The sequence below is a fragment of the Lepidochelys kempii genome, chromosome 12 (assembly GCF_965140265.1).
Source record: "Lepidochelys kempii isolate rLepKem1 chromosome 12, rLepKem1.hap2, whole genome shotgun sequence".
Lineage (NCBI taxonomy): Eukaryota > Metazoa > Chordata > Testudines > Cheloniidae > Lepidochelys > Lepidochelys kempii.
In genome coordinates, this window is record NC_133267.1 from 23,077,797 (window position 1) to 23,105,203 (window position 27,407).

A 27,407-nucleotide genomic window follows, 5' to 3' on the forward strand; every position below is an offset into this window, starting at 1 on the left:
CAATGCCTGAGATGATGGGGCGCCCAGGATTTCCAGGTTTATGGATCTTGGGTAGTAGATAGAATATCCCAGGTCGGGGTTCCAGGGGTGTGTCTGTGCGGATTTGATCTTGTGCTTTTTCAGGAAGTTTCTTGAGCAAATGCTGTAGTTGCTTTTGGTAACTCTCAGTGGGATCATAGGGTAATGGCTTGTAGAAACTCGTGTTGGAGAGCTGCCGAGCAGCCTCCTGTTCATATTCCGACCTATTCATGATGACAACAGCACCTCCTTTGTCAGCCTTTTTGATTATGATGTCAGAGTTGTTTCTGAGGCTGTGGGTGAGAGAACCTGGATTTGTGCAGGAAATGGCCCAACTTAATTATCATGCACATTGTGTAAAGAGTTGTCACTTTGGATGGGCTATCACCAGCAGGAGAGTGAATTTGTGTGGGGGGGTGGAGGGTGAGAAAACCTGGATTTGTGCTGGAAATGGCCCACCTGATGATCACTTTAGATAAGCTATTACCAGCAGGACAGTGGGGTGGGAGGAGGTATTTTTTCATATTCTCTGTGTATAAATAAAGTCTGCTGCAGTTTCCACGGCATGCATCCGATGAAGTGAGCTGTAGCTCACGAAAGCTCATGCTCAAATAAATTGGTTAGTCTCTAAGGTGCCACAAGTACTCCTTTTCTTCATGCAAAGAAAGTGTCTGATTCTCATATAAGATAATTAAAACATATTTATAAATTGTTGCAAAAATAAAACTGCACATTAGGATGAACAAGTCTGAATTTAGCAAACATAAACATTCAAACTATTCAAGCTGCCTCACAAACATTATAGTACTTAAAAATAGACTACTGAAAATCAAATCTTTTTATTCAGGAACTTCCTCTGGTGGAACAACTTCTAGAAGCATCTGCAGGTGCATGGTGATGGGCCCTGAAAATAAGTTACTGTGGTTAGAGATGTTTAACACAAGTTTTAAAAAGCCTTTGGCAATGTTAACTATATATTTTAATTCAAGTTTACACCATTTCACTAACTTGAGTGTAATGTTGCATGCATAAGCATTTATTTCCCCCACTCTACAGATGCGGAAGACAAAACTTGCCCATGACCAAAGAGTAAATTGGTAGCAGATTTGGGACATAGGTGCTGAAACTGCAGCACACCCTGGCTTGAAGTGGTTTCCGTCATATACAGGCTTTACAGTTTGGTTCAGTGGCTCTTAGCACCCCCTCGTACAAATTGTTCCAGCACCCCTGATTTGGGATGTGAATTCAGAAATTCCAGGTTCCCAGTTTTGTGCTCATTATAGTAGATCACACTGCCTTTCATTATGTAATATAAAGTAGCTTTAGTTTTGTGGACAGATGAATTTATTTTTTTAAGGAATACCAATGATGTTGTGGGATTTATATCCTCTTAAAACCAGTCCTACTTTCCCTTTCAGTAATGTGTCATTTCATCTTCCATCTCCCCCAGAAAATAGATAGGAGTTGTACTTTTAAAGAAGACTACAAGTCACCTCATAAACAGACCTGCAGGGGCGCTGCTAAAACATAATCATTTTCCTCTCACTTTTTAGCATTGTTTCATACAGCAGTAGATCAAAGCACACTATGGAACTTTGAGTGCATTGTAGCAGGGTCCACATGTCCAATCAGTGCATGGCAAACTATTGCACTGTATATTTACCTCCCAGCTTGCCACACACTAACCCTCTGTACACAAGCCCTAAGGCTGTCATTTTAGTTTCCATTTCATGCTGTTAATTTTGTCTTTGTTAGACTGATGGTGAAGATATTAAATCTTGAAAGAGATCTGAGTGCAAGGTAAGTGCCAGAACAGAAAATAGCTAGGTGTGTTTAAAGTCACTTCAGTTACTGGCCAGGGCATTTCAAATTTATTTCGACTTCTAAATTACAAGATTTAAAAGGATATTGCCAATGGAAACTTAAGCTATTTTACATAACGTTGGCACTGATACGCTGATATGTATCACTTTGCAAAGCATTTTATGAACTAAATCTCATCAAATCTTATATTATCTCAATTTTTACACAGGAAGAAACTGAAGCAAAGATATAATGTGCCAAAGAGCTCTGATTTAGAATTCAATAGCTCCTAGCAACTTTTGCTATGCTTATATCAAAAGATCATGCCTCTCTCTCAATGTAAGTTAGATGTGATGGTTGAATATAAAGAGAATTTTACTCAGGGGAGAAAGGAATGGTTGCTACATCTTAGAGGTATCCTGTTGTATGCATTATTTAATAGAAATCTTTGTTTTCAAATCACCTGTAAAATATATACTTACTTGATATTTTTTGAGCCCAGTTGAATTTAAAATGAATGAAAAGGACATAAAATAAAAGTCCTCCAAGCATAAATAAAACACAGTAGAGATATGCCCATTCGGGTTCACTGATGATTGGAGCCAAAACTAGTAAAATGGAAACTATTGTCACTAAGATGGGAATGACGATAGGTATCTGTAATAGACAAAGCATAGAAGTATTCAGCAAATTCTGTGGCTATTTTTCCTTGATATTGCGTACCTTTACTACATATCTTATTGAATGTGAGAAGTTACTTTTACTGCCTTGTTTCTGATTTTTTAAAAGAATATTCAGAAGAGAGTTCATCAAATTAGCGGAGTGGTTGAGAGGGTCAGCAGCAGCCGAGGGTCAGTTTGGCTATGTCACAGACCAAGACTACTCTGGCAATGCTGTTGGTCCCAATGCCAGAACTGTAATGAATTCACTGTGAATCATAAATCTGAACTTCAGTAGGATGAACTCTCCAGGAGAGTGTTGCCCCCAACTCATTCTGACCTATCACAGTCACTCTGGTTGCAGCCTCCCACCCCTTCTTCATTATCTGCAGCTAGATTTCTTTCCTTTTCCCCGGTTTCAGAGTAGCAGCCGTGTTAGTCTGTATCCGCAAAAAGAAAAGGAGTACTTGTGGCACCTTAGAGAGTAACAAATTTATTTGAGCATAAGCTTTTGTGATCTAGAGCTCACTTCATCAGATGCATGCCTCTGATGAAGTGAGCTGTAGCTCACGAAAGCTTATGCTCAAATAAATTGGTTAGTCTCTGTGGTGCCACAAGTCCTCCTTTTATTTTTTCCTTTCCCCCTCACCCTTTCACTGTGGCAGGCAGCAGAGGTGCGTCAGTATGGACAAGGTGCCAAGACCTGTACTTCTCTGACCCTCTGCCTGTCTCTGTTCATTCTCAAGGGAACAGCAAAAGGAACTATAACTAAGTAGTAGTTTCATGGGGCAAAATGATCTTCAAAGGAAGGGAATCGACTTCTCCAGTATGTTTTTCAGTATTCCAAACTCCGTGGACAAGTCCATGCCTTCATGTTAATGGGAGAAGGAATACCAATAGTGGAGAGCCACTTTTCTTACCATCATGAGGACCATGACTGGTTCATTTTTATTATGTTTAGAAATGTGTTCTAGTACTGAACTTACCTTGATTGGTCTTTTGAGCTCTTTTCTTGTAAATCTCATAACTATGAGTGCAAATACAGTCGAACCATAAAATATCCAGACAGCAAAACTAAAGTAGTTTATGAGTGTATTAATGTCTCCAGGGATGATATAAATAATAGCAATGGCACCCTAAAAATAAAATATGAGAATTAATGTGGACTTGATAAAAGATGGTCAGTGTAGCAAGGAAGAATGGAGCTCTCACTTTTATGGAGGGCACAGTTTTACATTCAGACTGATCCCATACACAGTGAGTGTACATGTGTTTGCTCTAGTTTGTGGTGAAGATTCAGCAACAATTCAGCATACTTGGCACCCTTTCCTGAGAATGGCCTGATCCTGCAAATGTGTGCTTAATTTTGATTATGAGTAATTCCATTGAAGTCATGCTTGAAGTTCAGTATGCGCATAAGTGCTTGCAAGATATGTGCCAACATGATATAAATCTTCTTTCCTGCTTGTATAAACCTACTTGCTAAGCATGATGAAGTGTTTGTATTGATGCTACATATATACATAATGAATCTCTCAAATTTATGACAGTATGTCTAACACCTACTTTACAGGCATGAAAGTTTACAGGAGAAAAAATTCCTAGATTTCTTGTATTCACAGAAATCCTGGAGTGAGCCAGTTTGACCATCAAGACAACTTTACTCTACATAGCTGATTTTCATTGTCAGTACCCTACTTCTTCCCTTAAACTGACAGAGTTGCATTTTTACATTCCAATTCTATGAACTTTAAAACATGGAGAATCTCCATCTGGTATGGAGTTAGATTCAAGTTGAGCTGTTTTTATGTATTACATAGCTGAAATATTCTTTTATAAATCAAAAAGACTATTTCCCTGTATATGAAACCATATGTGCATGAAAATATGTGTTAACATGTTGAGATCACCATTGTGCCATTTGAAGAGCCAATGTAATTTCAGATCTGAGTATTTTTGATTTTTTTAGCTGAAAGTTTTATTTCTTTGCTTAGCATTCATACTTACATAAAATATGATAGCAGGTGCTGGGGTGAAACGTTTAATACTAATGTAAGACAGCACCTTTAGCATGTGCCCTTCACGACCTGCTACATAAACAAGTCTGACAAAACAAAAACATGTTAATCTGATTAGTGTAGCATCTACAAAGCTTCAAGTGGCTCTATTTTTCAGGTAACTCCGAATACTTAATATTCTTCACAGAGTAACATTTAACTATTAATATAGGTGTCTTTTATATGGCTACATCTAACTAAGTAATATCTATATATGCCTCTCAAGTGCATCAAGCCTAATTTAATATTTTCTAGAGTGTAGGGAACCATCACACAGGTTGTGAAGGAGGAATTATAACTGCTTTCAAAACTCCATTGAGCACAGATGTGAAACTGGTTCATTAATTCAGAGCAAAACATTGTTTTCTTCTCCCTTAAAAAAAATTCATCATATAGAACTTTCAGCACAAATGTAATTTCACATTGTATGATTTTAGGGATTTAGAAACCTTGTGAAGTATGAGGTTTGGCAAACCTCTCAAATATTTGTACACGCACAAAACTAGTTCAAGTTCTAACCTCTTTAATTTTTGATTTTCAGGTGACTCTTACTTTTAAAGAATTGCTTTTTAGCTGACAGAAGCCTGTACTTGTTTACAGGCATTTTAGGAAAATGTTTAATTCCTTATTTTCAAACTTTCATAGCTACTGGTCCTTGCTGAGAATGGGCTACATAACTAAGTTTGTAGGTATTTTGTTCAATCATTTGTTTAAATTAAATCCTAGACTTAGAAGACATTATATAACTTTTACCTGTAAATCCTGTTATGTATTCTGCTATTTAGAGTTGAAATTTACCTGCCAGCAGTAAAACACGTCCCATTGGCTGCTCCAATTGTAGAAAAGACCACAAAGAGAGGAACTATCCAAGAAGCTGGATAAAGGACCCGATCCCCAAATGTCTGGGCCATAGAGGATTAAAATATAAACACGTTAATATATGTATCATTTTTCTACTTTGTAGTGTGTTCACTGGTGTGGGAACCAATCAGATATACAGTAAATGAATTTTTAAAATGTATTTTACCTTTCAAAAAATCAATATAATTTTACATAGCTTGTTTTTATCCCAAATTATTTTGCAAACTATGTACAATAATTATTTCACCTACCACTCTAATGAAAGAACCTTGACTACTAGAACACAATAGTTGTGTTGCTATGACCCAATACTACTATATAGCAGTTTAAGACAAGAATCTTAAGGGTATCACATCCAACTGAAAGTAGGGGGAATTTAGATACAGAACGTATCAAACTGGAATCTGATCAAGATACCAGCACTAGCATCCTTATTTTTGCCAAAAGTGGCATGGAAACTTAAATATAGGTGAGGCTCAGGGCCTCTCTTATGTGTCTTATCACCAATGCCCACTAGCACTCCTTCTTAAGTACCCTATGTTTTCTGGGTAACCTACCATCCTGCCCTGACATTGCTTAGCTTTTGAGATCAAGTGAGATATTTCTGCAGGCTTATATTGTCAGTGTTGATCCAGTTTGATCAATTTAATAGTAGCTGATGTAATACCATTGATACAACTTAATAATATGTTGATAGGGACACTCAAGACTAGTAATCCTAAAATCAGACTACCTTGCTGTGTTTTAAGTAAAGTATGCATACACGTTACACCAATCTCTGCTCTGCAGCCATTTTTGTGAGTAGGCAGGATATTGAAATACACCAGAATCCAGCTCTCTAAAGGCAAGATTCCATTTGCTTGTACAGTGTTCATTGGTATATGGAGTATTTCTGCATAGGTGCTCTTCTTCACTGTGCAGAATGCAGCATGTCATGAATTGTTTGTTCTTTTTCCCCAGAACTAACATAGAGATGGGTACAACCAGGGATTCAGATGTTTACCAGTGAAAATAAAATTGTACCCCTCACTAACGCATTGTGGAGTAAAAGCATCACTAATCTGCAAATACACTGAAGATTTCCTGTAGAAGATGTCTCATGCATACTAAATTGTCACTTTCTACAAACTAATTTCAAAAAGATACTTTTATCTCTGTGGCATAATTAAAATATTGATAGAGTTTACAAATTTACAATGGTACTGAAAAATTCTTTCCTGAAAACTAAGAAAGTTAGGATTTTTTTATGATTTGGACTCAGCCCTGCAACAAAAATAGTGTCTCACTTGATACTTCTAATCACAAAATGAAAAGTGGCTTACCACAGCGACCGCCTGGGACTGCTGAAGTTCTGTTGACGTCATTATTGTGAAATATGAAATATTAATCAGAACATAGCAAACTGAAACCAATGGGATTCCAATGATTATAGAAAGTGGTAGATTTCTACAGAATGTAAAAACATAGTATCAGCATTTGTAAACCACTAGGCAGCTTTATTATAATGGACTGTAGGTGCTTTCCTATTTTAGTTCCAATTTAGGATTCTAAAAAAAGTCACAGGTATCTTAACTAGTAAATATTGTATATGAATCATGTTAAGACTGAAGGATCACTGTTCAGGACAATCCCATCTTTAGGAATTCAGTACCTGTGTTACTTATGCTATCATGGATGATTAAAATTGAAGGAATTTTTAAAATTTAAATTCCTTTTTCACCATTTATGCTATTTGTTCTCATTTTTCACTAAGTTGAGTAAAGTGCAATTCTAGTTGGGTATTCCTAGTGCATGTACTTTCTAGTTCTCATGTAATAACATAATAGCTATTCACTCATGGGATTGATGCAAAGGTGAGTCACTACTTCATACAAATTGGATCTGATTGCACCTGACCCACATGTATCTGGCAGAGTAGATCAATGTTCTGTGTGCTCTGACTAGAACAATATGTTATAATTACTTGATTTTCACAACTGCAAGGGAATGGGTAAATCCCGAGCTCCCCTGTTTATATTTCCATTTAAAAGCAAACATTTTTGTTCCTCTTACAATTTGATTAAATCTGTTTTTACAAATTCTACATTTACTGGAATTCCTTTTTGCAGCCAGTACCTCAAGTAATCCATACTGATGGCTCCTCGTGTTTCTGCAGGTGATTGGCAGGCAGCTGATACGTCAGAAGAAAAGGAGAGTCCCCTTCCACACGGGCAGAGTAGTGTTACTGTGCATAGAGCCTAGTTTCTGTTTTGCCTCATGCATGAGGAGCGTGATGTGCAGCTCCTAGCAGGGGCTTTCTTTCTTAGGAAGATGCATGCATGCACCAGTGTCATCAATGACATCTTCATCTTATGGACCCACTGGAAGGTCCTTGAAGAATTCCACCTGGATTTCAACAATTTTCAACCCACCATCAACCTCAGCCTGAACCAGTACACACCAGAGATCCACTTCCTGGACACTACAGTGCAAATAAGTGATGGTCACATAAACACCACCCTATATTGGAAACCTACTGACCGCTATACAGTAACTCCTCACTTAAAGTCATCCTGGTTAACGTTGTTTCACTATGTTGCTGATCAATTAGAGAACATGCTCGTTTAAAGTTGTTCAATGCTCTCTTATAATGTTTGGCAGCCACCTGCTTTGTCCACTGCTTGCAGGAAGAGCAGCCCGATGCAGCGAGCTGGGGGAAGCTTGGAACCAGGGTGGACCAGCAGTCCCCTATCAGCTCCCCACTCCCCTAAATTCCCTGTGCAGCAGCTGCCCAGCAGGCTATCAATTGCTGGTAGTTCAGCTGTTCCTCCCCCCACTGCTGTGTGCTGCTCCTGCCCTCTGCCTTGGAGCTGTTTTAGGGAGCCTCCTGCTTGCTGTGCGGGGGTGGGGAAAGAGGGGTGCTAATGTCAGGGTGACCCCATCCCGTTGCTCTTGGCCCCCTGCCCCCATACCTTATCTCCACAGGGAAGGGGCACTACAGGGCTCAGGACAGAGGGAGCTTGCTGGTAGCAGCTGCTGTCTCAACTTGCTGATCTACTTAAAAAGGCAATGTACTTAGAGTGGGGTCAGTATACTTAAAGGGACAATCTGCGTCTCTCTCTCTCACACACACACACAGTGTCTCTCTCTCTCTCTCTCTTTCTGCCATGCTGTCTCCCCTTCCTCCATTCATGCTGCCTTGTAGAGTGTGAGGCTACATTAACAGTGTTTTAACTCTTGAGGGCTCAGGCAAGTGCTAGTTCATCACTTAGCAGTAAGGCACTCCCTGGGAAATATGCCACCCTCTTCCACCCTCAGATTGCACCACCTCAACCAAGCTTCACAATCATCGTTGTTGTGTACAGTATTAAATTGTTTAAAACATATACTCTGTGTGTATAAATTGTAAATATATATAGTGATGGGGCAAGGCCAGATGGCTATAGAAAAGTAGTGAGAGATGCATATATTAGTCCCGGGCTCAACAAATCCCTGGTACCAGGATAAGTAAATGGCAGCTGCTCCAGGTCAATTAAGAAACCTGGGGCCAATTAAGATCTTTCCAGAAGGCAGGGAAGATAGCTAGGTTGATTGGGACACCTGAAGCCAATTAGGGGCTGGCTGAAACTAGTTAAAGGCCTCCCAGTTAGTCAGATGGGCGTGCATGTCAGGGGCTGTAGGAGGAAGCCGCACTATTGGAGGAATTGAGCAGTACAAACTATTTCAGGCGCAAGGAAGGAGGCCCTGAGGTAACGGTGAAGTAGATATTGGGGAAGTAGGCCAGGGAATTGTACGCATCCTATTTTCAAAAAGTCAGCTACCATAGCTGCTACTATTAGGGTCCCTGGGCTTTAGCCCAGAGTAGAGGGCAGGCCTGGGCTCTTCCCCTGATTAATCACTGAGACTGGGAGATAACAGAGACTGTGCGAGGGAGGGTTACTTCTCCTCACTTACCTTGCTGACTTATGATGAAAATGGCTTAGTAGGCTGTGACCCTTGCCTCTAGAGAGAGAAGGGCTACGTGGAGAGTCACAGTGAGCCTCTGAGGCTAGCAAAATCCACCAAGAAGCGCAGGACCCATGGAGACCAGGACAAGAGCTTTGTTGCTGTGTGTGTGTGTGTGTAAATTTAAAAAAAAAAATAAAATACAGTGTTTTGTCTGGCGAAAAAAATTTCCTTGGAACATACTCTTACCCCCCCCCACCCTACCCCACCCCATTAATTCTTATGGGGAAATTGGATTCAGTTAACATTGTTTTGCTTAAAGTAGCATTTTTCAGGAACATAACTACAGTGTTACGTGAGGAGTTACTGTACTTACCTACATGCTTCCATCCAGGACACATCACATGATCCATTGTCTACAGCCAAGCCCTAAGATACAACCAAATTTGCTCCAATCCTTGGACAGAGACAAATACTTATAAGATCTTTATCAAGCATTCTTAAAACTACAATACCCACCTGGGGAAGTGAGGAAACAGATTGATAGAGCGAGATGGGTACCCAGAGGTCATCTACTACAGGACAGGCCCAATAAGGAAAATAACAGAACACCACTGGCCATCACATACAGCCCCCAGCTAAAACCTCTCCAGCACATCATCAGTGATATACAACCTATCCTGGAAAATGATCCCTCACTCTCACAGACCTTGGGAGGCAGGCTAGTCCTTGTTTACAGACAACCTCCCAACCTGAAGCAAATACTCACCAGCAACTACACACCACACCACAGAAACAGTAACCCAGGAACCAATCCCTGTAACAAACCTTGTTGCCTACTCTGTCCCTGTATCTACTCTAGTGATACCATCAGAGAACCGAACATCAGCCACACCATCAGGAACTCATTCACCTGCACATCTACTAATGTGATATATGCCATCAGGTGCCAGCAGTGCCCCTCTGCCATGTACATTGGCCAAAACGGACAGTCTCTACGTAAAAGAATAAACGGACAGAAATCGGACATCAGAAATGGTAACATACAAAAGCCAGTAGGAGAACACTTCAATCTTCCTGGACATTTGATAACAGATTTGAAAGTAGCCATACTTGAACAAAAAAACTTCAGAAACAGGCTTCAAAGAGAAACTGCAGAACTAAAATTCAGTTGTAAATTTAATACCATTAATTTGGGCTAGTATAGGAACTGGGAGTGGCTGGCTCACTACAAAAGCAAATTTCCCTCTCCTGGAATTGACACCTCCTCATCAATTATTCGGAGTGGACTACATCCACCGTGATTGAATTGGCCCTGTCAACACTGGTTCTCCACTTGTGAGGTAACGCCTTTCTCTTCATGTGTCAGTATAATAATGCCTGCTTCTGTAATTTTAACTCCAGTCACTTCACTTTACTCTGAATAAGTGTTTTTTTACCCACGAAAACTTATGCCCAAATAAATCTGTTAGTCTTTAAGGTGCCACCGGACTCCTTGTTGTTTTTGTGGATACAGACTAACACAGCTACCCTCTGATACTACTCTAAATTCAATAATCCCGGTTAATCCAGTATATTTTTAGAATTTTGGCGCAGAGGTTTTTTCCATCCTAGTTCAGCTGATTGGTACTGACATTTAGACCCCACTCATATGGATTACTGGGGCTACTTGCTGCAAAAAAGGGATATTGTCCCTTTTCTGTAAAATTGGTCTCTGGAGAGTAGCTCCAGTAGTCCATATGCCCATCTAGTCACTGTTGTTCCACATAGTTGGTGGTGTTGATAACCAATTCTGTTAGTGAATTAATTTTTGGGAAGTCACTCTCCTGGTCCTTCTGTGTGTACTAGCAGCAGTGACCTCTTGTGGTGAGAGCCTCTTCTTTTTTTGCACTGGCTGGCTGCCTGTCAATCACCTGTGAAGAAGTCAGGGTTACTAAACTTACACTTTGAGAAACCCATTTTCCAGGATGATAAATCTTTTTTTTAAATGGTCATTAATGTAACTATTGTGCACTCTTTAGATTTTCTAGGAGAAATGAGAAAGATAAGAAGCTTGATGCATGTGTCTCTAGACCTGCGATTACTTCTGAATGAACTTTTGGTAGTTTCTCTTGACTTCAGTGCACAACTTCTCACTCCTAATGGGCATTGTGTATATGCATTGAAGGGAATGATAAGTCTGTATTCAGGCAATTTTCTATACTATAGAGGGGCTTTCCCCACTATTTATTTCTATAATAATAAGATTGAAACCTCCCTGAAATCTGTGTGGATGCTAATCAGAAATTAAATTCTCTATTATATCCAAAGTAGCAGTCAGCAAGGGGATGGAAAAGAATTAATTAGCATGCATTCTCTGTACTCTTTGCATTGTAGAGTCATGGAAATGAATAATTAATTAGAGATGATTCACAAGTATACAGTATTGAATGTAAAAAAACAGAATAAATGCTAGTGAAATTATTCTTTTGTGAACAAGCACCAAAACTTTTGAGTGCCCAGTTCTTAACCAGAGAGAGAGAGAGTAAAATATGCAGCTGCTGTTAAGACTTCTAATGATCTGATTGTGGCATTAGAAATTCTGCCTTTTTTGCTTTCTGGGTTGTCTTTTGGTTGTCTCACCTGTAAGGATTTTTAAGTTCTTCTGTAATGTAATTGAGCTGATTCCTGCAAAAAAAGCCATTAGCATAATGTTACTTGTAATCAGATCCTGAAATGGCAAATTACTTGAAAATCAGATCTTTATTTCTGACATCACTGTTGCTGCTATTCAACCTCTAACAATTTAAAAAAAAAAAAAAAGTAAACCTGGTAAGATCCTTAACTTAACCAAAGCATATGACATGGAATTAGATCTGGGTTCTATACCCAGCTCTGCCTCCGTTTCATTATATGACACTGGGCATATAAGTTTCTTAACCTCTCTATGCCTCACTTTTCTCATCTGTAATATGAGATGAATAGTGTCAATGGCATTGCAAGGTTTAGGGGTTTGGATTTTTTTGTAAGTACCCTGAGTAGAAGGGGCTGTAGCATAGTGTGCTGTTAAAGTGTATTGCTCAGGTAATGTGTAATTGCCAAAGTGTAAGAATCTAGCTAGAGTACTGCCAGTACATCACACAAATAAACTGCTTGGATTAATGCCAGGTTTTCAACAAAGCTCACATGCCACAAGGCTGCTTGTGACCTCCACAAGTTCTGGAAAACATGAATCTTTTCTAATAAAAACATTTGTACACCAGCTACAAACCTTAGTGCTAGGGTAACCATATTTCCCAAAGGGAAAATGGGACACCCCCAGCTGTTCGCCCGAGTGTGGGGCTAGCATCTCCACTCCACTCCCCCCCCCCACACATGTTCCTTTGACAAAAGTGGGCATTTGTCCTGTTTGCTCTTGCTAACTGATTGAGTCAGCAAGAGCAAATGGGACAAATGCCCACTTTTGCACCCCCCCGCACCCCCCCAAAAAAAGTTGGAACGGCCGGGACAGGGCTTAAAAAAGGAATGTATGGCCACCCTACTTTGTGCAAATACTATAATTTAGCAATGAAATAATGCAAGTTATATAATCTCTTATCCACAAAGCTTTCATGAAAACTTATAAAGTTTTTACAACCAAATAAATGACAAATTTCAAATATTCATTTTCATTAGACTGTGTTATTTTTAAACTAGACTGTTTTATGCTCATAATTGTAGAGGATTGAAACAGGTTTGTTTTTTTTAAATGCTTCTGTGATTGATAGAAATGTGAAAAGAATTGACAGTTATCTACAGATATTAGAGACCAATTTTCAAACCTGAGTGGCTAAAATTAAACATTCAACACAATATTTAGGCATCTAAATAAGCTTTAGGCTGTTAGCTAAATAATGGATTTAAGTACCTGACTTTAGGCATTTGAGTTTGAAAACTGAACCTTGAAAGATTAAGGTCCATATTCATCAAGGTGTTTGAGCATGTGCTTAAAGTTAGACGTGAGTAGTCCCTTACTCTGGTGCTTAAAATTAAGTATGTGCTTAATTACCTTGCTGAATAGGGAGCTAAATAAAGACTTTTCAAGGCTGAGTGAGAACAGTATTGATGTGTCACAGCTGAGTCAAGAAAAACAAAGCCTGCATTTTTGTAAGGTGCCTGACGTGGTGGTAGCCCAAACTGATGCCCCAGTCCTGCAAGGTGAATCATGCGCACAGACCCCTGCATACCTATGGTTTTCCTTGCAGGATCAAGGCCTGAAATGTGTAAACCCCTTCCTGGAAATCAAAGGAGATGATAATATATCCACATTGTTTAATATTAAATTTAATATTGTTTGTTTAAATATATTCAGAAAGTGTAGGCTTCTTGGATGGTTAAAATAATTAAGTATTGGGAAATACTATTCTGTAGTTTTATGTTGGACAGTGAGGAAATAATTTTATAAAATAAACCTATAAGCATTCAAATTTAATATATTTTAAACATAAAGCAGTCACTTTTAGCTAGAGCTTTGAAGTTTACTGGGTAAACAGATGTGGGAATATGGAAATACTGTTTTGGACACTGGAGGGGTCCCTTTTTTTTTGTTTAATACAAGACAAATGGAACATGAAATAAATAGTAATAAAAGATGAACCACATGGGTTGTAAAAATCCAGTGTGTTTTTCCCTAGTTCATGTCAAGAACTCATGCATACACTGTCTATAAATGTATCCATAGCCACATATATATTTGGCACTAATAAATTGCCCATATTGGCAATCATTACAGAGAGAGTACAGATTTTCATGTCTCTAGAGATGGTCCTGCCAGAGCAGGATTGAAGCAGTGTATAGAAGTTTGCACTATGTGCTACTCAGGATATATCTGTTCATTAAATTAAAAGAAGATTCAGTCTCAAGATCAGTCTGACATATTTCTTGAATACTAAAATTCACACAACTTCAGAAAAATGTTTTGTATGTGATGCTAGAGCGCGGAGGTTAAAAACCAAACTAACTTCCAAGTGAGATTAGGGCAATGGCTCAAATTTCTGAATGGAAATAATTTAAATGTATGGTCCTACATCTGCTTCACCCCCATAGTATCTGAGCACCTTAAGTCATGTATCATTGACCCTCTTGTGGTCTAGTCGGGTATCTTCCCGCTAAGGCATGGTGCTTTGTTTGATTTTATTTTAAGGTGGTAGAACTCTTTTTCCAATGCTCTCTACAATTATTCTCTATAAAAAGAAGTCAAACGTCAACTTTCCCAAATAAGACATTTAGGGCAGCTTTACAAGAAGAGATAAAATCAGTTAGACTCTTAAATAGTAACTGATAACAGTAATAAAAAAATCTTACCATCCATCATAGGCCCAGAGTCCATTATAAAATGCCAAACTGATAGAACCAGCAGAAATTTTAGCATCATTGAAAGAATTTTTAAAATTTTCTGTTTTTCCTGCAAATGAAACAACTGTGCTGAGGCAAAATGAAATAGTTCCTTTCATTCAGTGGTGACATTTCAGTATAAAATTTTATTTTGTATAGCACTTTGACAGTTAAAGTGAACACTTAAATAGTAATTTTTTCCTAATTGGTCTGTAACCATGAATTTTTCCCCCAGAACACTTTCCAGTTTATTCTGTTTAATCACTAAGAGTCTGATCCTGAGTGGTTGAGTGCCCTCAACTCTCATTAAAATCAGTAGGAGTTGAGGGCAGTCAACAGGATCTGGTGTCAAAACCATATTAAATTAAAATAATCAGATCATTGTTTGTTTGCTTTGTTTTTTCAGTGAATAATCCAATAGCAAGTCATGGCAGAAACAAAAGTACTCTCTAAGTTACAGTACTATATTTGTAAATCTAAAACCAACAAAAATTAAATTACCTTGTGCAAGGAGAACAAATCCACATACAATAATGATTATAACAATGATCATTTTAGCAGCAGTGAAAAAATTCTGAACGTAGCTCCCCAACTTCACACTCAGTGAATTCACTGTGGTAATAATCACTAGGGGAAATAAAAATGATATTTCTCAGTTTAAATGCCCTAGATCATAGAACTATAATAACTGAGTTTAAAGAAACATTCACAATATATTTTTTTATCTTAGGTTCAGACACCCAAATCTGTATATCTTGTTTCTTTCTTATATTGGTTTGTAAATTCCATGTAATTATTGCAATTTCCTGCATTTGATGGATTGTTCTAAAGAATGAGAACAATTTTCTGAAAATTTCTGAGGAATTTCTTGGCAGTCTCTCTTGAAAAATATTTTTAAAAGTTGGGGTAATTTTTGATCTAGAAAAGAAAATATAAGCTTGGTCCATTTTTTTTCTTTTCATTCTTTCCCACAGAGACACATGCTTCTGATCTATACATCCTATTACTGAGTATGAGCTAACTGCATAAGGAAGAAACCTGATTGTTTAGACCTTCTTACCCTAGAAGTGAAGCTTCCTTTAAGTTAAACCCACCCTTTCTATCAGTGTTATCAGAGACATTAGATATATTAGGTATTAGTCATCAAGTCTAGCCTTCTTCCAATGCAGAATTGTTCCAATTTATACAGTTTTCTTTCTGATTTTCTAGTGATTTATACATACTAGATTTTAATATTTAAAAGATGAGGCTCCTGCTACTTTCCTGGAAAAATAATTCATGAATGCTACACAGTTTCATAACTCAGCCCTCTTTAAAAAAAAAAAATAGGGATCTTACCAATGACAGCTGCTGCAAGGCACTTAATGACTACTACGGGTGGCTCACAGCCTGGGTAAAAAGGTGCTGCAGCATATTCTGCAAAGCTGAGAGAAATGATAGCAAATGAACTGGGTTTGATGACCAATAAACTAGTCCAGGAAAACAAATATGCTGGAATAGGACCAAATGCTTCCATAAGGTAAGGATATTCTCCCCCTGATTTTGTGATCATTGTGCCTAGCTCAGCATAACATAGCGCACCTGAACAAAAAGAAGAAAATCCAGTTAATAGTCAAGTGCTTTTAGTTCATACACTTCTTTAAGCTGTTTGGTTTTACTTAGCTCATTAAATTTTATAATATAAAATTAAGGAAATGGCTATAAACACAGCCTATATTTCATTATATTTGTGCAACAAGTAAATAGTAACCGAATTTAAAAAAAAATAAGAATTTGCCGAAGGCAGTTCCATAATTTAGAAAATTATTGAAAACTAACAAGTTACTGATTCGATTTTATAATTATGAGTGCCTAATTTGGGACACTCTTTGCACACTCAATTTGTAAACAATTCTTGCTAACTTAACTGTGTTTAGTTGCTTAGAACTGAATGCAATATTCTGGACCTCCTCACTCCATGATGTCTGTACAATTAGTTCAAAATTGTATTGTAATTTTTGCTCATTTATCTCATTAGAAACTCATGGCTTATTTGCTTTACATTATAGCAAACTCATTTTAAATTATTATGTACTCAGAATTTGAATCTGTAACATGAAACTTAGTCCTAACCTATTCTTTTGGATTAATTCCTTGTTTTTTAAACCCTTTATTATACTGGATTTTCAGGTAGTTTAAGATATCTTTGGCAAATATTTCTATTTTAGTTTTCTGTTTAGAAACTCAGAATTCTATTAGGAAACAACAGCCTAAAGGAAAACTGCACCCAGTACTGCTCAGTAGTTTGAAAACGGGAAAAAATGCAGCACAAGTCACAATGCACAAGGAAGGGTTGCTTTCAAATACAGTTGGCATTTCTGAACTTATTGCTCAGGAATGGCAACTTGCTGAAAGTTGCATCACTTTTTCTCAGAGCCCAACAATAAGAAACTATAAATTTAAGGCCAGTTTTCATGTTTAACATTTTATATAAATATTACCTATTTAAGGCCAAATTTCAAAAACTAGCCTCTAATTTTGCACCTGCAAACAGGCTTTGTGCAATGAAATTTTGGCGTAGGTATACACTATAGGCCTGGTTCTGCTCCCATTGAAATTACTGGGTTATTTTGCCGTTGACTTCAATGGGAGCAGAGTATGTCTTGTTTGTGCTCCCATGTGGTGGGATATGCAAAATAGGAGGCCAGATCTAAAGGTCAAGTAAAAATTTGACTTGTACAATTTTCTTCTAATACTTAATGTTCTATAAACTGCTTAATTTGTGGTAAGTTTTTGCCCAACCACTGGGCACAGTGGCTGGCTAACATTTTGGTTTTATGTGAGCAGAACCATTTAATTTTCACAATGGAATGCAAGAGGAAAACTGGAAATATAAAGACTTTTCCTTTCTTTTGCTTACCTAATGTAGAAAGAATTCCGCAGGCTGCCCAGATGACTAAACAAGGCCCCACAGCTCCAACACTGACAAGTACTGACTTCGGAGAAATAAAGATGCCTGAGCCAATAACTGTACCAACAATAATGCAGATCCCACTGATCAGGCCCACCTTGAAATGAATGAGATATTCCAGTAAGGTAACTTAATATGAACTTCTTGTGCTGTTTTACCTTATGTGGTTAAATGAGAGAGAGCAGTCACCATTAGTAATTTTTCTGGCACCACACATGCAGCTTCTATTCATTGATCTATTGAGAGACATGCACACAACTTAACTGCATATCTGCTATTTTTAGGATATGTTCACATGCCATAATACAGCATAATGGCCACCTTTCTCAAAAACACAATATGACCTTGTGTATCTAAACAGATACAATAAACTGAAATGGCAAAAGACAACAGTACACCTCAGTGATCGTTGGCAAATATTTATGGGCCATAGATCGCTGCTATGCAAAATAGTTTTGAATTTATTCATCAGGCTTCTGTTTTTAGAATAGTTCTGAAATTACTTCTGTAATTTGAGATGCTTTTTGTTTTAAACAAGATGTATGTTTCCTAGTACAAAGCACACATCATATTGATAGTTGTCAGAATTCACTATAGAAAAACAGGGCCATGCTGAGGGAAAATAAAAAATTAGAGAGTTGTGCTCAGTTGATGAGAGTAATTAGTTACTGAAAAAAGAAAAGGAGGACTTGTGGCACCTTAGAGACTAACCAATTTATTAGAGCATAAGCTTTCGTGAGCTACAGCTCACTTCTTCAGATGCATATCGTGGAAACTGCAGCAGGCTTTATATATACACAGAGAATATGAAACAATACCTATTCCCACCCCACTGTCCTGCTGGTAATAGCTTATCTAAAGTGATTTCCAGCACAAATCCAGGTTTTCTCACCCTCCACCCCCCCAAGTCCTCCTTTTCTTTTTGCGAATACAGACTAACACGGCTGTTACTCTGAAACCTGTAATTAGTTACTGGTTTGTGGAATCAGAAATCTACACGGTTAAAATTCTAAGAAGCCTGATCAGATCCTGATCAGACAAGACATAGATATTAGTTTTGGTCAGTGGAATTTACTAACTTTGCTCTCCTCTGATATCAGAGTGGGCACTACAGTAACTCCTCACTTGAAGTCGTCCTGGTTAACCTTGTTTCGTCGCTGATCAATTAGGGAACATACTCGTTTAAAGTTGTGCAATGCTCCCTTATAACATATGCATCCGATGAAGTGAGCTGTAGCTCACGAAAGCTTATGCTCAAATAAATTGGTTAGTCTCTAAGGTGCCACAAGTACTCCTCTTTTTTTTGTGAATACAGACTAACACAGCTGTTACTCTGAAACCCTTATAACATTGTTTGGCAGCTGCCTGCTTTGTCCACTGCTTGCAGGAAGAGCAGCCCGTTGCAGCTAGTTGGTGGGGGGCTTGGAACCAGGGTGGACTGGCAGCCCCCCCCTCAGCTCCCCGCTCCCCTAAATTCCCTGTGCAGCAGCTGCCCAGCAGGCTACCAATTGCTGGGAGTTCAGCTGTCCCTCCCCCCACTGCCTGTCCCCTGCCTTGGAGCTGCTCCCAGGAGCCTCCTGCTTGCTGTGCAGGGGAGGGAGGAAGAGAAGTGCTAAAGCACACTTCTCAGGGTGTCCCTCTCTCCTCTACTCCTGACGCCTGCTTACCCCTTCTCCATATAGAGCAAGATGGGGACAGGACAGGGCTCAGGAGGAGAGAGCTTTCTGGTGGCAGCTGCTGTCTCAACTTCCTGATCTTTTTAAAGGCAATGTACTTAGAGTGGGGTCAGCGTACTTAAAGGCGCAATGCGCATCTCTCTCTCTCCCACACACAGGGTGTGTGTCTCTGTCTGCCATGCTGTCTCCCCTCCCTCCATTAGTGCTGCCTTGTAGTGTGTGAGGCTACATTAACAACGTGTTAACCCTTGAGGGCTCAGCCAAATGCTAGTTCATCATTTAGCAGCAAGGCATTTCCCCAGGAAATATCCCACTCTCTTCCACTCTCTAACTTCACCACCTCAACCAAGCTTCACAATCATCATTGCTGTGTACCGTATTAAATTGTTTGTTTAAAACTTACACACATATATATACACACAGTATATGTGTGTATATATATAAAATATAGTTTTTTGTCTGGTGAAAAAACTTTCCCTGGAACCTAACCCCCCAACCCCCATTTACATTAATTCTTATGGGGAAATTGGATTTGCTTAACATCGTTTCGCTTAGTCACATTTTTCAGGAACATAACTACAATGTTAAGTGAGGTGTTACTGTATAAGGGCAGGTAAATTTAAAAGTAAATATTTGGAAAATTAGCTGTTCTATGATCTTTTGCTTACCCCATGACTACTGGTTGCTTTATTGACAAGGAGACAAGCAGACTTTTGATGTGAGGCAGAGCCTGGCTAATATAGATTTCCCCCTCCCATGGAAATTTGATAATTTATGTCACCATTCTAACAATTTCACAGCTGATAACTATGGTAGAAACATGGGACTGTGAGCAGATCTTAAGCTGAGTGTTGCTACATTTCTCTACAAATCTGATCTGTTCATTGAACACAATGCGCAGAAACCCTTCCCTGATACTGTGTTCGATAGTTGCTACTTTCAGACCAAGAATATGTTCTGTGGTCATTGGGTAGGATTCCATTTAGTTTCTGTATCTTGATCATGCTATTGAAGTGGAAGATTTTTACTCGTTTGGATTTTGGCCAGAGTCAACAGTTTCGGTGGATAGTTAAGGAACATGGTATCCTAACATACTGTTCCAGCATGCCTGTTTTGTGATGTTCAGGGCCAAAAAACCCTCTTTGCAATCCTGTTACTTTCATTCACTTTGTCTTCTATTAAGTGAGAACAAAATGCTATTAAAGTTTTCATTATATTGTTACTGTTGTCTGCAATAAAAAGCCATGTGTGAGATCCTGTGATGTGTTCCAAACATTAATCAGACATACTGGCCAGTACTGAATTTTTCTCACATTGCAGTATTTCAGGATTATCTCTTGTTCTAACAGCTGACAATCTAAAATTAATTTAAGGATGATTACAGGGCACTTCGCTTATTTGTTTGCAGCATTAAAACTGAACCTATTAACTGCATAATTTACAGCTTACAGTGTGCTACGCATTCACCTTTACCCTTACTAACTGTAGTTATGTCTTCAGTGGGGAGCAGAACAAACATATATATATATATATATATATCTCTCTCTAAAAGAGCACCCCCATGCTTGTTTCTCATGTGAAACTTATTGCACACCAACTATTAAATGGTATAAGCACTGTTTGGAGTATTCTAATATACATCATCAATTTGTAACCATTGACACTAGAAAAATGTGTGAGTTGAATACTGTGGTTTCTGTATTAGTGTGCAGCTTTCTGGAGGTGGCAAAGGTGGAAATGTTTACCTTTATAACCAGATTGACTTGAACACTTCAGTCTTCTCCAGCATTGCATCCATATTTTGAGAATCCTTAGCTTTTGCTGGTGTTTGAAGCAAATAGCCATACCTTTGTTAAATGCTAATCTTGCTTGAAGGATGTAAGTTGTACGGTACCGGGCTTGTTACAAGTTAAAGGGTCTGATCTTGCAAAGTACTGAGTGCTCTGAACTCCTATGAAGTGGACAATGGAAGTTGAACTTACTCAGCAGGGAGCTCAGGGCAGGGAGTTGGGTTGCGGGGTACAGGAGGGGTTCAGGATGCGGGCTCCGGCCCAGTGCTGCTTACCTGGAGCAGCTCCGGGGTGGCAGCGGCACGCACCGGGGCCAGGGCAGACTCCCTGCCTGCCCCGGCCCCACACTGCTCCGGGAAGTGGCCGGTAATGCAACCCTACAGCCCCTGGAGGAGAGGGGGCAGAGGGCTCCGCGTGCTGCCCTTGCCTGTGGGTACCTCCCCCGAAGCTCCAGTTGGTCGCAGTTCCCCATTCCTGGCCAATTGGCGCTTCAAGGGGAGGTACCCACAGGCAAGGGCAGTGCATCAAGCCCTCAGCCCCCTTCCCCCAGGGGCCATAGGGATGTGGTGCCTGCCACTTCCTGGAGTGGCATGGCCCGGGGTGCCACAGGGGTGGCAATTCCGCTAGCTGGATCCAAAGCTCCGAGGGGCCAGATCCCGCCCACAGACTGTACTTTGCCCACCCCTGAGTTAGATGAACACACAATTTTTTTTCTTGTAATCAATGGGAACTTTGATTTATGGCTAGAGCTGGGAGACAACAATTTTTGAGACTTCAGAAGTTTTCCTGTTCCACATCAGACCTAAACCTTTTACATTTTTTAGAGAGAAGGAGGGAGAAAGAGTCACCTAAATAGACAGTAGCCTGGGATGTGGGAGACCCAGTTTCAAGTCCCTTCTCTACTTGATTTGCAGTTGGGACATGAACCTAAGTCTCCTACACCCCAGATAAGTGCCCGAAACACCAGGCTGTGTGTCTTTTTCAATCTCTCGTGTTGGAGTTGTTCCACTTCACATCAATAAATATTCATTGTGTCAGAGAGAGGACTACTATATAGTCAAATGGCTAGAGCTTTCACCTGGGATATCAGAGAGACAGGTTCAAGTCCCCACTCCAAATCAGGAAGAGAGCGTATTTAAATCTGGGTCTCCCACATCCCAGATGAGTGCCCTAACCACCAGGCTATTGGCTATTCTGGAGGTGTCTCACCTATATGGGCTTGAGAGAGTTTCCCAGCAAAAGTTTTATCAAAAATTGATACATTCCCATGAAAATTTTTGGTTTTGATGAGTCAGCATTTTCTGCCAGAAAATGTTGTGTTTGAAAATTCTTGACCAGTCCTACTTATTACTAACATAGAAATCAACCACAACTTCTCTGAAATACTTATGTTTCTCTGTTACATTTAGCATTGCTATACAACCCTCTTATTAAGGTAAATATTTCAGAAAACATTCTTGCCTCTTTCTGTAGATTCATAGTTTTAGATTCTTTACTTTGGATGGATTGTTCATCTCTTTCCCTGTTAGTCTCTCCTTTTCTTTTTCTCATGTTTTCTTCACCCATTTGACTTATTGATATGTTGAGATATCTATAGATATAAAACAGAACTAACAAATATTTAGCTTTATTTTACTATTATATACAATCAGATTAATAGACAAATATGAATTGGAACATTTTACAAAAACTACCCCCCCCCGATGTTCTGGTTTAACTTGGATTTAAACTTGGAGAGTGGTCAGTTTGGATGAGCTATTACCAGCAGGAGAGTGAGTTTGTGTGTGTATGGGGGTGGGGGGGTGAGAGAACCTGGATTTGTGCAGGAAATGGCCCAACTTGATTATCATGCACATTGTGTAGAGAGTTGTCACTTTGGATGGGCTATCACCAGCAGGAGAGTGAATTTGTGTGGGGGGGTGGAGGGTGAGAAAACCTGGATTTGTGCTGGAAATGGCCCTATTTGATGATCACTTTAGATAAGCTATTACCAGCAGGACAGTGGGGTGGGAGGAGGTATTGTTTCATATTCTCTGTGTGTATATAAAGTCTGCTGCAGTTTCCACGGTATGCAGCCGATGAAATGAGCTGTAGCTCACGAAAGCTCATGCTCAAATAAATTGGTTAGTCTCTACGGTGCCACAAGTACTCCTTTTCTTTTTGCGAATACAGACTAACACGGCTGTTACTCTGAAACTTTACAAAAACTGAATCTATTTTTCCCCCAGCAGTAAAAACTCATTTTTCAAAAGGGTAGATGCACAAACTTATGCATATTGGTACATCTCCTTTGCACCTTCAATTACCTCCATTAACAGATGCATAAATATTCATTAGTTCAAGATTCATGGTAATTGGACACTCAGACTAGGCACACAAATGTGGACTATGTTGTTTCCCAGAAAGTTTAAGTAACATATTGTCAACTGATGAAGCAAGTTGCAATTTAGGAGAGATCAGATTCTGGTACTCCCAAACCTAGTCAAGTGAAAATTCCAATCTGATCCTAAATCTAAATTTCTGGAAATCAAAATGTTGAAGATAATTTTGCAGTTGCACTTTAATACATTTAGTGTCTGGTGTTTTAACTACCCATGTTTCTTGGTCAATGTTTTGTATATGGTGAATAATACTACATAGCGGTTCTATAGTACTTTAAATATAGGGCGATAGACTTCCCCATTTTATAGGGAAAGTCCTGATATTTGGGGCTTTGTCTTATATAGGCACCTATTTCTTCCCTCCCACCCCCTCCGGGGTCCTGATTTTTTTTTTATACTTGCTGTCTGGTCACCCTATTTAAGTATTCAAAACACTGTGCCAGTAGTAACTATTTCAGCTCAATGATCCAAAAAAGTTTTTCATGAGAAGGTGTTACAAATCAAAAGAATGCCTCTGCGTGTGATTACCAATAGCAGCAATGTCTGTTAAGAAACACTTCGTCTGCTAATCTGATGGACTAGTTTAAAAAAGCTCCAAATAACTGTAACTGACCCAATGAAATAGTCAGGCTTCAATGAAAATGTTGCCTGCATAAGGATTGCAGGACTTGGGCCCTCAGATCTTATTACAGTTCTGTGCCTTACTCCCTACCTGAGAGAGAACTTTATTGAGAGTATTAGTCTAAAACATTTTTTAGAAATGTGTACTTACCTTATTTCTTTGTATTTGTCATAAATCTGGCCACAGAGCTCTTTGTGTAGCGTGTTTCTGCACCGCTCCAGTTAGATTTAAGAGTTAATCAGCAGGGAATGTCATGTCTGAAGGCTGAATATCAGAAGAGGAAGAATCTTAAGTACAGAGGTTATAGAAGGTAATTATTAAACAAAAACAAATTATTAGACAAGAAGCTTTAAGATATGAATCCAAGGTAAACCAACAGTCCAATTAGTTTGTTTGTAAAAACCTCATGGGTTTGATCCATTTCTATGTACGAATTGTTTCTATTAATGTTTTGCCAGCATCTAAGTATTTTATTACATAGTGAAAGTAACCTGAGATTCTGGTAAATTAAGTTGTTGTTTTTTTAACGTGCCAAGGTCTTTCTAATTCATAAACTTTGGGGAAAGAGAATTTTGGAAGTGATTATTTTACTATTGTGGCCACTTATTGTTTACTGTACTGAGGGAGTTCTGCAGATGTTAACTGTATAGAAGTTGTTCATTTATTTTGTCTTTGAGTTCGGAGAGTGTTAGCAGAAGCCTTCAATTTTTTTCATTAAATTTAAGACAGCTGAGTGGGCAGGTTGAATTCTTTTCATTCTTAATTCCAATTAGATTCTTCATTTTTCTAAATGTTTAAACTGCTTTTAAGAAAAATATGATTTTAATTTTTCTACAAATGTGTATCCAGGCAGAAAGCATGATTTTTCTAAAGATTGAAGGACTCTTTCACTCATTCCTGCCATAATTCTTTAAACTCACAAAACAAAGATTACTTTAAAAACTCCGAGTCTAGGTGCCACTTTACACCACACATTTGAAAGTATGCAAATGCATAGTTAGACCAAACAAACTTTTCCCCATAGTATTACCTTAATTGTTCTTGGGGAGTAAGTGGAAACATTAAAGATCATTTGAATAAGATGAAAAAATGCTTTGTCACCCTCTTCTGCAACTTGTTGATGTATTAAAGAAGGCCTGAAAGGTGGAAGGATATAGGACGGGAAATTGTCTTTAAACCTTAGAAATGTCAGGAATGTCATGTCTGTAGTCTTCTGATTATGCTGGAAGCCTCATTGAAGTTCTCTGAGATGTGGGTTGAGAGAGATCTTCACTCTTATTTGAAGGAATAAGGGAGTCTGATCTCTAACAGTTTCTCAAGTATTTGATGTGTGTATTAACCAAACAAAGATTTAAACAGTCTTTATAAAATCACTTCCCCTCTGAATCAGGTTTCATTTGGCTTGATATCTGTAGCATTAAGGTTCTCAATCACTTGTAATGAATTGCAGGAAAAGCGGAGGAGACAACACCTAGATTTCCAATATGAAAGAATAATAAAAGATTAATCTTTTTAATAATAAAAGATTAAACACTGTCAGACCACCTTCATTCATTATAACAAAACCTAAAGAACATAAACCATTTCTTTTTCTTTTATAGGTCACCTTTAACATGAAATTCTCAGGCTTTCTAAGATTAAAATATAAAACAGCTGCAACTGAAAGACAGCAGCTACAAGTCATTTAAGAACTTTCTGGTGGATATACATGTTAGTCTATCTCAACTTTAACACTTTAATGAAGTTTTTGCTTAGGAATTTCCTTAGGTTTTAAAAAAGGTCTGAACATCAGTCAATGTCATGGGTTCCTTCAGACTTTGCAATCTAGGCAACATTTGAGGGTATTGAGATCTGGGGTTTTTAAATTGGGAGTGATATCCTGTGTGCTGCTTGCATATAGGTGTGTGTATTGTACCTCCCACAATTTTCAGATTTTGTTTCTGATGTACCCCAAGAGCCATACCCTGCTTTTTCTCTTTTTTTCATCTCAGTTGCCAGAACCAACATCCTGGATATTTTTGCAGCTTTGGACCAAGACATCAACATCTTGAGAGCCACCCTAGGTATATATTCAGAGTGTGTGGTCTAGTGACTAGAGGACTCAGGTCTGTACCATTACCTTGCTGTTTGGTCTGAATTGTTTTGTTCTCCCATAAATAAAATGGGTAATTATAATATTAACCTACCCACCTGGGATATTTTTGTGGTTAATCTTTTTAAGATCTCCTCCTTAAATGCTTATAGAATTGCAATTTATTATGATCACTTCTACCAACAGAGCACCCCAACGCTAGGAGATCTACTGAGATGCCACCTGTGGGCAGGAGACACAGTAATGCTTAATGTGATATTCCATGGCTATTGAAGAGTTACTTCCTTGTCAAACCCATGAGTAGCTGCAGAGATCAAGGAACTCGTAGAGATTCCAAGAGCCTGGAGAAGCTGGGGCTCCTTTGAGCTGAATATGATCCTATCTGAACAGTGTAGGTTGCTAATGTTGAAACTTTAAGGTACACTTAATTGCTTTCTCAGTGTAATCATAAAAGAGTAATTTTTAAACTTCAGTAGTAGGGACAATGCTATTTATATAATTATTACTGCAGTCGGTAATATCAAGGTTAATGTTTGGTGGGGGTTGGTATTTACTGCTTGATAACAGTGCATATTCTTCTTTGGATCAATGACAATATTCTAATGTACTGGAACAACTGTTCAAACTTGGAGGAGACTTAGTTGGGCCTTGTATTATAAGTGTTTCAGAATGGAAACTTTCTATCTTCGCCTTATCCTCAAGCAGGTTACTTTCTTTTAACGGGGAGAACAATGTGTTAGCTGTACTTGTTCCTCCCTTTGAGTCCTGACTTTAATGTTCTTAAACAGTCATTGCTTTAAAAAGTGACTAAGTACTGAGCTCACCTTTAAAAACTTTCGAGGTTTGTCTTTGCAACTATAAAGAATGACCACATATTCTCTGTTCTTCTCTGTATTTAGTATTGGAAATACTTGGGGAACATTGCATTAATGTAATGTTTGCTTATAAAAGTGGTGGAAAAATTCCAAGGGCAGCCATTGTACTAGAGATGGGCCTGAATCAAAACTCTGATCCAATTACTCATAAACGTTGGGTTAAATATATAAATCTGAAAATTTTAATCACTCCCTTAATTTAAAAGAGACCAGATCAAAACTCTAGATCCAGCTCCCTCCACTACTCCCTGTTAAATTCAACCCTAGATCCACACTCTGTGGCCTAGATCTGCCTCTAGCAAATAGCTTTTTGAAAGCCACAAAGAAGCCATATTAGATACACTATA

At 38.7% G+C, this 27,407-nt stretch overlaps 2 protein-coding genes across 8 annotated transcripts in view; one reads left to right on the forward strand and one right to left on the reverse strand.

Moving 5' to 3' along the window:
* Positions 1-838: 838 nt before the first annotated feature.
* Positions 839-25,296, reverse strand: SLC7A9 (solute carrier family 7 member 9). Of its 2 annotated transcripts, none has more exons than XM_073307852.1 (14): positions 25,124-25,296; positions 24,244-24,357; positions 22,552-22,700; positions 17,574-17,721; positions 16,013-16,255; positions 15,176-15,301; positions 14,645-14,744; positions 11,945-11,989; positions 6,721-6,844; positions 5,336-5,439; positions 4,488-4,584; positions 3,467-3,616; positions 2,304-2,478; positions 839-922 (listed from the first exon to the last, which is right to left on the reverse strand). In XM_073307852.1, the coding sequence occupies exons 3-14, from the start codon at positions 22,654-22,656 to the stop codon at positions 858-860; spliced, it is 1,482 nt and encodes a 493-aa protein (XP_073163953.1). In that variant the 5' UTR covers positions 22,657-22,700; positions 24,244-24,357; positions 25,124-25,296; the 3' UTR covers positions 839-857. The 2 variants fall into 2 exon arrangements, with proteins under 2 accessions (XP_073163953.1, XP_073163952.1); XM_073307851.1 differs by having other exon boundaries at positions 22,552-22,681; positions 25,124-25,295.
* Positions 17,581-27,407, forward strand: part of LOC140896285 (E3 ubiquitin-protein ligase RNF182-like) — a 69,275-nt gene continuing 59,448 nt past the window's right edge. For 4 of the 6 annotated variants that reach the window (XR_012154503.1, XM_073307853.1, XM_073307855.1 and 1 more), the window contains exons 1-3: positions 17,581-17,749; positions 26,085-26,156; positions 26,372-26,576. The gene's annotated coding sequence lies outside the window, so the exon portion shown is untranslated. Of the gene's footprint in view, positions 17,750-24,195; positions 24,404-26,084; positions 26,157-26,371; positions 26,604-27,407 lie in introns of those variants that run through there. The other 2 variants (XM_073307854.1, XM_073307856.1) reach the window with 2 other exon arrangements.

Bases quoted from the DNA above. Each gene is read 5' to 3' on its own strand.
- SLC7A9 (XM_073307852.1), bottom strand. From the start codon at position 22,656: ATGGGTGAAGAAAACATGAGAAAAAGAAAAGGAGAGACTAACAGGGAA. The intron at 16,256-17,573 runs GTAAGCAAAAGA...CTTTTTGTTCAG, and splicing joins CGGAATTCTTTCTACATTAG to GTGCGCTATGTTATGCTGAG. The intron at 11,990-14,644 runs GTAAGATTTTTT...CTTTTTTTGCAG, and splicing joins CTCTGGGCCTATGATGGATG to GAATCAGCTCAATTACATTA.